The sequence below is a fragment of the Acanthochromis polyacanthus genome, chromosome 16, assembly GCF_021347895.1.
Source record: "Acanthochromis polyacanthus isolate Apoly-LR-REF ecotype Palm Island chromosome 16, KAUST_Apoly_ChrSc, whole genome shotgun sequence".
Lineage (NCBI taxonomy): Eukaryota > Metazoa > Chordata > Actinopteri > Pomacentridae > Acanthochromis > Acanthochromis polyacanthus.
The window spans coordinates 14,352,565-14,366,879 of NC_067128.1; the positions used below are offsets into that span (position 1 = coordinate 14,352,565).

The 14,315-nt window shown below is 40.2% G+C and overlaps 1 protein-coding gene across 5 annotated transcripts in view; it reads left to right on the forward strand.

Annotated features, from left to right (window-relative positions):
* The window catches only part of col12a1b (collagen, type XII, alpha 1b), a 153,979-nt gene that overhangs the window by 118,648 nt on the left and 21,016 nt on the right, over window positions 1-14,315 (forward strand). For all 5 annotated transcript variants that reach the window (XM_051960986.1, XM_051960984.1, XM_051960981.1 and 2 more), the window contains 3 exons: window positions 86-195; window positions 9,835-9,993; window positions 11,581-11,658. In XM_051960986.1, coding sequence (XP_051816946.1) covers window positions 86-195; window positions 9,835-9,993; window positions 11,581-11,658 — 347 coding nt within the window. The remainder of the gene's footprint in view (window positions 1-85; window positions 196-9,834; window positions 9,994-11,580; window positions 11,659-14,315) is intronic.

The following is a 14,315-nucleotide window of genomic DNA, read 5'->3' on the forward strand; positions in this document are numbered from 1 at the left end:
GAAGCAACAGATTTGCTCTTAAGGTATTGTCTTTGGAAATGAACCTGAGACTATTATTGTGTCTTATCCCTCTTTCCCTGCACAGCCTCCAGCCAGACTGTGTCCTTCTACAACAAAGACGAACGTGGCGAGATCCAGAGAGTCACATTTGACAACAGTGAAGTGAAGAAGATGTTCCACGGAAGCTTCCATAAGGTAGGCACAGACAGACTCCTCATAATTCATGAAGACCAGCTAAAAGCCTAAAGAAAATGTAAGCAGACATCATTAACAGTGCCGAAAAGACTGCACATTTAACCCTGCAGCGATTTTAAAAGTGCATGGCAGCGGTCGAAGTCCATGTGTGCATTTTGGGTTTGAATCATATTTACATTGAAGGGGATGAAGCTGAAATCAAATATGTCTTCAATGTTGAATTATGTAACATTTTTTGGTCCAAGGCCTGACTGGGGAATCGCACATCAATCGAATCGCTCTTCTTTGTTCTCGCTGGACATCCCGAGGTCATACAGATACCACACATGCCTGGGATTCCAAATGTGTTGTATATTATAGGCAGAGCATCTCACACGCAACTACTGACGTGCTGCTGAAGAGTTATGTCAGCTCAGACAAACAGATGGTCCTCTGCAGGTTGTAAAACGCAGGGCCACGAGCGCCGCAGTTTGAAGCTGCGTTTTCTCGATTGATTACATGCAGTTCAGACCTCCTCGTGGACTGATGGAAGCAGTCATATTATGAAATGATCAGTAGACAGCATTCCTGCTATTTAAGAGGAAGAATTCAATGCGTCAATTTTAAGCATTCAAAGTCTCTTTTAAAAGCCTCTCAAGGACAGTCTGCATGTTCATAAGGAGCTCCTGTTGGTTCCAGTTCATGTAATCCCCTTTAATTCTAAGACTTTGGTTTTATTTTATTTAAGTGACACATACAAGACAACTTTAAAAAGCCACACTACTGGTAATTTTTAAGATACAGAATATCCTGCTGCTGCAAAAATATCCATTCATCTCACACAAAGATAGATTTGGCGTGAAATTATAACTTTTAGATTAACATGATAGAAAGTAACTATAGATAGATACTGTTCTTGAGGTGTCTGTGGTCAAACTTGTTTTATGGCAAGAAGATCTTGTTTTCTTTGATGTTGAATTTTTAGGAATGTTTTTGAGGTTGTCATTTTAAAATCGCAGGAAAACCCTCAGCCCTAAAAATGGAGTTAGTTGCTTTATTAGTATAGCACCCTGAACAATTTGCTAGACTCCTGTCATGCATTTGGATGCACATTTTTTCATTTATTTAGGACTTTGTTGGACTATTTTGACGTTAGGGACAGGGTGTGTTCTACTTAAATTATGTCTACAACAGGGCATTGTTCATGAAAATAACCAAAAACCCCAGTCTGATCTATAAATATCTGTTTTACATGCCCACATTCATAGGGCCATTGTCCCACTGATGCACTAGTGGGTGATAAGTCAAACCAAGTCTTGTTTTTTCCAATCAACAGTCAAACACTTATTTTACAGTGATGTAAAAATGATCACACAGGATGACGGAACCAAAGATGTCAACACCTCTGTTGTTCATGGAGGTTTAGTTCTCAACTGCCCTACAATGACAGAGTTAATCTCATCCATTCAGAAGAACTATGAGATTTGACCAAAAAAGCCAATGAAACACGAGGTAGCTGAAATATTTTTGTATTAGCACTAAAGCTGAATTTTAATAATCACTTTGTCATTTTTAAACCTAATATATCGATATGAGAGCTGGCCAGACGTTAGTCAATGAGAACAGTCTTAGTTGTTTGGGAATCTAAAATGTGTGATCATTAAAAAGGGACGACCCTAACAAGCGGTCTTCAAACATTCATCAACCTCAAACACAGCTGATTTGAAACATATCAGTAGCCTCATGTTAGCCACTTAGCATTGCCACAGTGTTAGATAGTCCATATAAATATTATTTATTAACAAAATGATTAATCTTCTTGCTGGTTCATTCAGAATCATTGCCACCTTTGCTGGTTTAGCTCTAGCTCTCTTTGTACATGTAAAATATATAGTTTAAGGGTGCATTGTCAGCTGCAGTTTTGTACTTGTCTGTTAGTAGCACAGTGTTAGCAATGCTACTTACTCAATAGTCAACTAAATGCTTGAACGAACAGCTACTAGAAAAATGTTCGCCAAAATCTGCCCTAGTCAACACGTTTCCTAATTCCCCTTCCTCAGTGTGAAGGTTCAGTGCTTTTCTTTGTCATTCATGATAGTATACTCAATATCAGCAGGTTTCTGACTGTTGGTCGAACCAAACAAGTCATTTAAAGAAATAATCTTGGGCTTTGACAAACCTCAGAGGTGTTTTTCACTATTTTCTGACATTCTATAGATCAAAGAATTATTCACCAACTAGCCTAAACATTAGTTGTAGCTCTGCTTAGCAACGTAGAAAGTTTTTTGAGGAAGGTCATTTCAGTTTTGTAAATGAAAGCGATTACGTACAGGTTTTATTGTCATTCAAGTTGGATAATCTGCTGAGATTTAACTCTATTTTTTTGGCAGCACTTCTACGTTACACGAAAGCCAACATTGGAAGTATCAACAGTAGTTGGTGCACGGGTCATAAAATAAGCTAACTGGTCTTATTTCCTGAACAAGACTTTGCTTTTCTTTGGCCTGATGTGATTAAGAGAGATTTCATTTGAGGTGCAGACTGTCTAGAAGCTCTGGCTTCAGCTCTGTTTTCCAGTCAGGGGAACTGTGCTATACCCTCTGGAGTAAGTCAGTCGTGATGCTGATATTGACACTCATTTACGAGACATACTGCAGGGAGAAGCAGTGTGGACAGACGTGCAACAAAATCACAAACTTTCATAAGCTCTACTGAGAGCAGGAGACCAGTAAAAATGTGCTGCACTCCCTGCTGGGACGCTTGCCTGGAAAATATTGGGTCACTGCGATTGCTATTAAACAATTACATCAGAGCAGCTGAGGAGCGCCAGCAGAGAGGTGGGACCTTTCCTCACCCACCTCTCCCTGCAGCTTCCTCTCCCCTCCCGGCCCAGGAGCAGCTGGGGGAGGCAGAGCTCGGTCTTGCCTCTTCTGGTAGCCGACCGCAGAGGAATTCTGTGGTTTTACCTCCCAGCGTGCCTCTGAACGCTGGGTCTGCAGGGCGAGATGTCAGTGTCAGCGTCTCTCACTGAACAGCTCGTAATAACAGCAGGGAGTCAGTGATTTAGTCTGCAGATTACCTGCTGTACTTTGATGGCAGTGGCCCCCTGATAATGCTGTTCCTCTGGGTTGTTGTAGCCATAATTCATTTTTGGCATTAAATGTCTTTCGCTCCTGTAAAGTTTCTCTTCCCTCTGGTACGACAATAGATGCAGCTGATGAATCTAAATTGACACCTTGACATAAATGTTCTTTTAAAAATCTGCACAGCAACCAACTTAATAAATGAAAAGGTGGTGACGGGGGATACAAAGACAAATATATGTCAGATGTTTTGTGTTTTTGCACGAGTTTAAACTTATTGACCTCACATACCAACACCACATACATATCTCAAAGTGCCCCAATCTTTGTATAAGATCTGATCACTGTGAAAAGGGAATTTGTCAGCGTCAGAGAAGACCTTGCACTCCACAGTCAATGACGATGTGTAGGAGGGGCAGCTGCTTTCCATATTAAGACCACGCCTTGTCGAGCAGGATGAAAGGCAAAAGCCAGAGCATCACAGTTAGTCACATCTGCAAATGTCAGCGCTGCAGAGTTGGGTTTCAGTCGTGTTTAAATACATCCCTCCATAGTTTTCCTACACTGGGACACAACCAGTCCATACAATGAGAGGTTTAGCACATTTGCACTCTGATCTGTAGACTGGATTTTTCTTTCACACCAGACTCAAAATGATTTAATGTAAAATACAGATTCACCAAATCAGAAAGTCCCATAGCTGTGTAATGTTTCAGACGTGATAAAACGCATGATCTTCAGGGAGGAAGTGACGCAAAATTGATCCCTGGGGTAAAATGCCTCCCTTTTTTCCCACAGAGATTAGAGGTCGGGCTTGGCCGGAAACCCAGTAGCTGCTGGGATTTCACTTTCATGCTCATGACACTGCTGCAGGCCGGACACATTTTCGTGTCACCAGACTCTTTAGCAACTCCCAAAATAATAAAAACAGCTAAACTGAAAGAGTGCTTTAGGATTTATTAGTGAACAGAATGCTTCTGCTGACTTCTGCAGGAACAAACGCAACTGAGAAAGTTTACTTAAACCTGACTGCAGCTGCTCTGTCAGATTTGCAGAGCTGCTGTCAGTGAAAAATGTCAGGATTCGCCACATCACCACTCTCCAGCTCCACTAATCCCTTCCCTTCACGGCACTTTACCAATCAGCTAACTCACCATTGGATGGATCGCTGAAATCCTCCCTCAGATGCATTTACCAGCAGTGACCAGTAAGTCAGTTCTGTTGTGGATACCTGAAGGCTTTTTGAGCGTCTCGGTGGCCCGACGGGACCAAACAAGGATTATGTGAGTGAGTGAAGATCCGTGGTGATGATCAGCCAACATCAAATGCTCTGCGCCAACTGCAGAAAAATAGATTAACCTTCCTGCCAGTAGCCGTAACTCAGAGAGCAAGACACAACAAAAAATAAAGATGCTCTGACTAATGGAAACGTCTTGAAGGTTGTTGATCAAACAGAAGAGAAATTTCCAGACTGAAGAAAATAACGGTTGTAATTCAGATGATTTTACAGTTCAATCTGTGGTTAAAGTCAAAGAGAGAACAGAAATAAAAAGTGTGAAGCTGGCAAATAGGATTTAGGTTGTGTAAGGAACATTTTGCTCAGTTTTGGTTGATATTTTTTTTCCTTCTTACCACAGCTATTTAAAGCAGCCTATTTATCACTTCAGGCAGATGTTTTGTAGAGTCAGAAAGATTTGATTATTGCACTATTACACAAGTAAAAACTATGTCATACTCTTGTCCTGTCAGATTATTAGATAACTGCACTCTTTTTCCCACATAACTGTCTGATTAAATTTGAATTCAGCTTCAAACCCTCAGAACTCTGAATAGGAATCAAATTTTATTTACTTATAACCGGGTTTGTTGCGCATTTTGGAGACATTTGCACACATTTATGCGTGGAAGTTGCTCAATACAACAACAGACTTCATCTATTGTTCTGAGCAGCTCCTCCAGGGTGTTGGTTAGTTCATCATTTGCACAAGGACTCTTCTAAATTCCACTTTCGCATCCTTGGATTACATTCCTAAAAGCTCAGAACTTAACCTTAAATGGTCAAGCTTTAGCGTCACTGTTTTTTTTTTTTACTGAAATAAATTCTGATTGAGTGACAGCAGGTGAACGTGAAACGTGTCTGACTGACCTGAGGCCAAGTGAAACCCCCCATCTGCAGTGAGGGCCTGTATGACCTCAGCAAAGATGACCATTTTCATCCCTTTTTGTACAAACATCCTTCTGTAACAGCTTGTAGCTCAACGGTGCATCCAGACTGATGTCTGGATGCACCGATGCACCAGGGACTACTGGTGGAAATTAGCATCTTTGCTATAACCAGGTACATTGCATCTTTCCTTTTGGTCAATGTAAAATTGTACGCTGTCCCTGTATAAATAAATGCATACCATACCATACCATAGTCTGAATGTTTAAAGGGACATTCCAAAAGTGCCTGAAGAGCCTGTTAAACAAAGGTTGTAATCAGGTCCATTATTCTTTTCAGTGGAAGACCATTAAGCCAGTCTATCACTGTCTTTTTTTATGTCTTACAATTGCCATGACTTATTGCTGTAACCACACTTTAAAAAGTATTTTTTCAAATGACTGGTGGGTTTTTTTTGACCCATGGAAAGGTTCACTTACTAAAAACATGATATAAATCTTTAAAAATAACACAAATGTGTAGTTTACTTTCTACAATGGTTCGTGATTTCTTATAAGTTCTGGATAATATACTCTTAAGTTAGTGTTGCTTACCAGGAGGTAATGGTGCATTTGTAATGTACGAAATCAAGCTTAGGATACAACTACAATAGTGTAAAATGCAGAAGATATGAGCCTCGTCATTTTGATAATGTAACCTTTTATCAAACAGCAGGTGTCTACTTTTTACCACATTCCTTCTTTACATATTTTTGATGTAAGATACACTGATGCAACAGTCATAGCATTGCACAAAGTGAAAGTTTAAATTTCACATCTCTTTGCTTTTCAAGTTGCTTGTTTGATCAAATCCAGATTCTCAAAGGTTTTCCATAGTTGAAAAAAACGGCTTGAAACATGAATGAAGTTCTGTATGCTGCTTGGCAGATTGACACTGTATTAAATGATGTTATCCACAACAGGGACAGACATCTGCATGAAAGAGATTCATCAGTTTGTGTGTTACAGGAACATTGTTTCATAGATTCCTGTAAATTGTGGAGGATTTTCCAGCCTGATGAGAATAAAAATCTGAGTGTAACGCTGAATGCTTTCAGTTTTGGCAGGAACTTGTTCGCTTTCAAATATTGGCAGCTTCAGTGTGACTATATCGGTGCTGTTATTGGCTTTTAAAATCCATATCCCCTGAAGTCCAGTGTCTACAGACGAGTGCATCCTGTTAAAGTGTTGAGAGCGACACGCTGAAGCTTTAACGGTACCTGCTGACTTCATGAAAGCTGCTGAGTATCACATAAATGTCTGAAATCCAAAGTGTAAATGGAAACAGTGCAGTGCTTCCCTCCCTGAAGTCCTTCTTGGATGTCTCGGTGTCTCTGCGGTCTGTTAAACGTGCCTCTGCATTTCCGCCACTGACTGACCACAAGTAGCAAGTCGTGGCTGCCGGGGCTGCCAGCGGCCGGTCTGTGGCTTCGTAAAGGCCACGTTTCCCCTCCTTACAGCTGGACTTCGACAGGCCGCTGCCTCAGTGGGGCCGGCTTCGAGGAAAAGGCGGTGCTCATGCCTCACCGCAAAATGACGACATGAAGAGATGTGGTGAGGGAGATCTGAGTAAGGAGAAATGCAAATTGCGGTACTCTGTGTACAACAGAGCCGCCTCAGTTATTTTGCAGTTTGGAGTTGTAAGATGTCCATCAATGAGGTGGAAGGAAGGAATTCTGGTAAGATTTGGACTCCAAAGGGTGATGCATTTCCAGCTGAAAGTGGATTGTCGATTTAAGTGGAGGAATCTTTGAGATGTGAGCTGAATATCAAAGAAGATGAGGAGACAGTTGATTTTGAAAAACCTTCTGAGTGGACTTGTTTTAAATAAGTAAATAGTGCTCCAACGTGATTGTTTGGAATAGTATTGGTGCTGACGGTGGCTTAATTCAGTGGATCAGGTGTCAGCCAGACATTACTAAGCAACAGAAAAACAGTAAAGAATTACTGTGAATCTAGATGTGCTGACAGTGCCACTCATAGTTGACTAAAATCAAGCACATTTTCTCTTTTTATACTGATTTCACTACCAGAGAGGAGCATATCGATCTGACATCTGTGCTCTTTTCCCCCAAATTCAAAGCTTGTGTGGAAGCACTGGGGATATTTTTTATGTCAGGGAACTCAAGGTCAGCACTGCTGTGGGACTAAATTCAAGATTCTGCAGTGAATAAATGATGCTATTAGCTGACACATTGACTTTTATCATGAAAGTGACATCTGTATTCAGTGTGGATGGATATCCATTGTAGCTTAACAAGGGTTGAGTTTCAGGTCGTACTGACAGAGATCCTGGCTTTCAGTGCTGAAATCAGGCCAAAAGTCTTGTGTCAGTGCACTGCTACCAAACCAACATGTGTTTCTGGTGCATTCCTAACTAAAAATTCACTTTTGGAAATGTGCTTTTAAAAAACTTTTTGCAGGGAAGTTCACTTCATTCATTTCATGTATAAATTTTAAACCTTTGGTTGGGCAGTGTGGCTGCTGAACTCATGAATAAGTGGTTTTAACATTTGGAGATAAGTCGAAGCGCCAATACACGAAAAGAAAGAAGACTAAGTAAGCTACCATGGCTATAAACAATATAGGATTTACAATACTTTAATATCAGCTTTGCAAGTGTTTTATGTGGAAAAAGTAAACTGTGCTTTTGTTAAAGTTAAAAGAATTCCCACACTAAATCCCTGTTCAATAACCAGCTGCTAGTTCTGGTTCAGACTGGATTCAACCAGTGAACTTTCCAAGAACTGGTCTGAGAGCAGTCATTGAGCCACATCATTACAGCGTTGTGTAGGTCTGCTTGAACAGCAGCTTCATTATTGAAGCTTGCCCTAGTTTATTGTAAACCTCTGCTGAGGACCACAGTGTAAGGAGACAGTTTGTCTTTCCCTCAGACCACTGCTGGAAACTTGCTGACATAATTATTCATTTCATTTTTTCTGCTGTTTGATGTTGCCAGTCTGCGTTTATGAATGCTGTTGCAAATGGTTTATACACTGGTGTTTGCAACGGCGTTTGTGAACACCAGTTGGCAATAATAAAACTAGACAAAAAAAGTAAGAGGAAATATGACCTAATTGGCTTTCCACACACTGTTGCTTCGATTTCACGTCCAAACTGAAGCCCTGGTTCCTCTTCTTGTTTGGATTAGACATATTAACGCTGCATTTTTTTTTCTTCTTTAAATGGCGGTCACAAAACCGGAGTTAATCCTCTGGCTTTCATGTTTTCACTGATGTGAGCAGTTCTGAGTTGTTAACCAACCAAGTGTTGGTGCTGCTCTGAACAGTTTTCCTGACAGAGGGCTGTTTCTTTGCATCAGGGATCAAGCTTTCAAACTGCCTTAGTGGTAACCGTGTGCTGGTGAGTGACACTCACAGTGAACTAAATTGAACAGGGAAGCGTGATAGCACACAGAAGCTAAAAAAAACATTTATCTTCTTAGCAACTAGAGTCAACAAAACACTATGGAGCTCTTTAGCAGTTTGTTTTTATAGAGAAGCATGTAATGAGGGGAATTAAGTGTAATTAAGTGGATGTTTTTGCCTCATCTATTCTGCTGACTCACAGATTATGAGTGCAGCATCAGCTCTGACCCACCAGCAGTTTGCTGTACTTTCTATAAGATGAATGTGATGATCTGTCTGTCCTCAAGCCAGATAAGGAAAATAATATGAAAGAATGGTTCAAAAAAAATAATGATGATGATTGAAACATTATGTTTTCCTGTTAATGAAATTCAGCAAAGCAGCATTGTATAGATATTACATTTCTGTCAACAATAGCATAAATTTAGGTTTATTAGTGGCAGATTTCCTGAGTTCAGCTATTATGATAGAAATAGAAACAATTCTGTTCATGCATCCCTTCACTGTTTTCCAGAAAGTGTTAGTGATGTAATAAAACTTGTAGTTCTTGGGGCATTTGGCATCTTTATATAAATGTATCACGTAGCAACTTGGGAAATGTGAAAAGGATAATTTCATTCTGAATTACTCGTACACAGAAAATCAACTGGAAGGTCAGATTTAAAACACTGCATTCATTTTTATACAGTCAATCATTTGATCTGGTCTTTAATGTCCTGCTTTGTGCAGCAGGGCTGTAGCGCTAATGAGCACTTCTTCTTTTTGAATGAATGGAGAGGAAGTACTGGTTTTCCTCTGAGCAAGCGCTCGTACATTCCATCAGAGTTTCAATAAACAGAACTACAGCGAAGACGATCGTGCACGTCCACCCTCGGCTCAGCCTCCGAAGCCAGACCTGACATAACCTAATAATTTGCAGGCCACGAGGATAAAAAACAGATACAAGAATTGGTCACAGAACAAAGAATGTGCCAATAAAATCTCTTCTTTTCTCTTTCTCCCCCAAGCTCCATATCCTGGTTTCATCCACCAGCGTCAAGCTCAACATCGATTGCCAAGAAGTGGCTGAGAAAGAGATCAAGGCCGCTGGAAACACATCCAGCGATGGCTACCAGGTTCTGGGCAAGATGTCCAAATCCATCGGCTCCAAAGGAGAATCAGCAACTGTAAGTGAACTCTTTTTTTCCACAAAGGGGACAGAAAAAAATGTTTCATCAGTGAGTGGACATGGAATTTCAACTTTATTTTTTGGCATTTTATGTTTGCAGTCTGTAAATGGTGCAAAAGCTTAGCAACAACGGATAAATTTAGTGAGGAAAAATCCATTTTTACCAAGTAAAATCATCAAAAGCTCAGCTACTGCCTGAATGTCCAATAGAGAGGAATGTCGTTCGAAACATTAAGTTTCCTTTCCATCTTTGAGAGTGACTGCTCAAGTCTTATTCAAACTAGACAACCTCATAACTTCCACTCTAGATTAATATTATCATTGTGACTGACTGATTTAAAATGAGGATGGCTCGTTTTCAAATCGTAATGTGGAAAAATTACAGTAGAAAATTGCAAAGGCTGAACTTTAGGATATATGTTACGTAGCAAGTCTGACCCAGAGAGTAAACTCTCATGTCAGTGGCTTTACAAAGTCCTGCCATCTTCTTTATGCAGCAGTCAGGGTTTTGAGGTTATCTCTTGGTAATGTTCAATCACTTATTTAAAGTCTATTATACAGTTAATATTGGACTTTAAAAAATTATATCGCAAAACAAATTGAAATCAAAATGTCAGAGAAATTACAATTCCATATTTTTCAAAAAACATGGGGTAGACTTTGTGTAACTTTCTTGATTTGTTGATTATTAAGTCCAGCACTCATAATCAGACTATAAACTCTGAATAAATAGTAAATAATAATTGAGTTGTACTGAAATTTATCATGTTTTCTCATTTTGCACCAAAAAAGCTACCTATGTATATAAAGATGTCCTTCATTCATATTGGATGAATAAGTGATTAGCAGTTGTTAATGTGGCCCAAAATCAGTTATGAAAATAGTTTATAATTTGCGTCTTCTATAAACAAATGCTTCACAGCGGGAGTATAACAGCTTTTAGGTTTGATGTTAAGATGCTATGGTCCAGTAGATTTGCCTTATCTCAGCTCTTCTCAGCTTCACACAGAGACTGGTCACCCAAACGCATTTGCTTTTTTCATGTGTTTATCTGTTGAGTGCAACACCAACATAAGTAGGGAAGAATCTAAAGTTACTGAAGTAACTCAGCATCCCACGCAACTGGCAAAGACTGGCCTGGTCGTACATACAGGTGAATTTTGTTATTATGAGAGGAAAACCGTTGTTTATTAACTGAAACTCGTGCACACTCACTTCAAAGAAAGACTTTAAAAGCTCCGTCTCAGCTCTTCGTTAAGGTTTTAAGCTGAACGCAGTCGACAGCATTTCATAACATCGGCAGCAAGTTTGGAGATAATTTGAGGTTTCTGGGACACTTGGTTGGACTACATTCAAACAGACGCTAAAATGAGGCTATTTTATTTACATGGCACCGCACGCGGAGACATCACTGTGGTTGTAACGTGAGCTGTTCCTGCTCTCCCTGGGGCTGACGGGACTCGGCTGTGCTGCATTCTCTGCTGTTTTTCTGTTTGTCCTCTGGGAGCTGTGAAGGCCGTATCAGAGACACGTGTGCCACAACACCATTTTCAGGGGTTTTTTTTTCTCTCCCCCTTCTCTACAGTTCCAGCTCCAGATGTTCGACATCGTCTGCAGCTTGGCCTGGACCAGCAGGGACAGATGTTGTGACCTCCCATCAATGGTAAGGGAACCTCCAGTAAACACAGGAAGTTGAGCTTATTATATAGATGGTTGACAAAGTAAAGGAAGAACTGAACCCGTGACCCCCACAATGAGGAGATCTGGTGGCTCTGCTACGCTGTGGGGATGATTTTGCTGCCGTGGTTTGGGTCCACGAGTCTCTGCAGATTAGTACAAAACTGTTCAGAGTGATTGCCTTTATCCTATGATAAAAAAAAATTCAGTCCTGATGGGAGAGATCTGTTCCAGGATGATGATGCCTCCATCCAAAGGGCACAAGGGATCACTGAATGATTTGATTAAAATAATGGGAATCATATGCTAAGGCCTTATCTCAATCCAGTAAAACAGCTATGTGAGATTTCCACCATCAAAACACTGAATATCAGAATACCATTTGGAAGAACGGTGTTCATCCCTCCAGTGGTGTTACAGAGATTTATAGCATCAATGCCAAGAATCACTGAAGCTGTACTTGGAGCCCAACACCTGCACATCTACACTGATCATTCACGTTGTCCATCAGCCAAGAGTCTTCCAGTGCCTTCTCACTTCTTCAGCATTCTTCACCAGCTGCATGATGGTACTAAACTGGCCGTAGCTTCAACTCTACCATCCAGATAATCAACTGTTCTGGAGAGCATCTTCTCTGCTCTGAAATCCAGTTGGATTGAACGTTATAGAAATGGCTCGTGGAGTTTTTGGCCTGCAGGGTGAAAGCTTTTCTTCCCTGCTATCATTCTGAATTCAACCTTAAACAAAAAGATGTAAACTGAGAGAAGAAAAGTCTGTGGATTTTCATCGTCTGATGAGACATATGTTTTCAATGCACATATTGGGTTTTTTTCAGTCTTAGAGGGAAAAAAATGCTGCTTGCCGCCATAGTGAAGTCATCTTGATGAGTGTGGCTCAAATAAAATACCAGGCAGTATTTACCCTTTTACTGTCCTGAAACAATCTCTGCATCCAAGACATACACCCCCATAATTTCAGAAACTCACATCTGCTAGTGTGTAAGTGTAAGTATGTTGCTGTCTGTTTTTGTCTACGTCTGCTCTGCATCTTGTGGATGTTGATCATCATCTTAAAGAACGTATATTTTCCTCTGACTTTTGTATTAGAGGAAAGTAACCAGACTACAGGACGATGCAAAATTATTTATTGGTGCGTTTAGTTGCACTTGTAAGTAATTACAGCATCCTGACAGCGAAACCCAGATGAGTGTGTTTGGAGCGTAACTCTCAGCTGTCAGCAGGCAGAGTGCGTCCTTGATTTTTTTTTGACTCTGCAGCAGATCAAAGCACAGGACTCGTAATCAAAGTCAGAACTGGCTGAAATGACAGAGAAAAATAAACAGGTTATATATGAAATGTAGTGCAAGTGTGAGCCATGTGATGAAAGAACAATGCAGTGTGAAATGTGACACAAAACACAACTCAAAAAGCAGCTAAGGCTTGTAAATTCACCAACAGTTCTGAAGCATTGGTTTTAAGGAGCTAAAGAAAGCAAAGGATGTAATTTTGTCAGCTGTGGTCACCATTTCTGTCAATTTTTGGACCGTTGTGATAAAATTTTATCCTTCAGCTTCAGTGCTAAGATCTGGATGGTGAACAAGATGCAGCTTAGACACAAACAGTCTGATGTAATCGAATATTACAACAGATTACATGATACGCCATCATAGAGGTGAGATCAGCAACTTAACACAAATCATTCCTTTCAAAGAGTTGAAACAGCCTTTTTATCAGAATGTAAGTTAAGAGACCACTTTAAGCTACAGTTTGGCTCTTGTGGACATTCCCTCAATCCTAGTTTGCAAAATGATTTGATTTAAATGAGGATGTAATTGAATTTCATATTTTCTGCTCCATGGCAGCAGCATAAAGGGCTTAAGCTGGCAAACCTGTTGCTGCACACAGCAGCATTATGATTCTATTAGAGCCAGGATTGTGTCCATGGGATGAATTTATGCCTTCTTTAGCTCTGGTTTTGGTCTCTACTAACATGTGAGGGAATACGTGGCTCTTTGGCTGCTAAGTGCTTCACTATGTTCACAGCTCGTCTCTAGCTGGGGAACTGTGGACCGTCCAACCCGTTTAGAGAGCAGGAAGATACTGAATCTGTCAGTGGAGATAGATGAGGGGTCTTAAAAAGGCAGGAGATATTTCTGTGTGGATGCAGTCATTTGATTTAATGTAAATCATAATCATACTTCCTCAGACTTCGGCAAATAAGCTGGTCAGGAAGATGTTATGCTGAAAGGTATGTGGTCACAGTTTTAAAAATTCAAACCCTTAAGAAAAGATTCATTTTCCTTTAATATTCTCTTATTTTCTTACCTGCAGATATATGAGGACATTTAAAGCAATGCGAGAAAAACAAAAAAAGAAAGAGTTTAACAGATATTGCGCTTGATTTGTAGGGGACATAAAAACCAAACAGCAACATATTTACAGTAACTGTCCACGGCAGATTTAAACATTAACTCCTGTGAAAATACATCCTGGTGTTTGTCAGCATCTCTCTGGGATAAAAGAGAGGAACATTTGTTTTAAGGCAGTTAATTATTTGGGCATCAGCAACAGCTACAGTATGAGATTTTTCAACGCAGCACAGTTCAGGCTGTTGTTTCTCAACATGAAGGTTTCTCACTTCAGT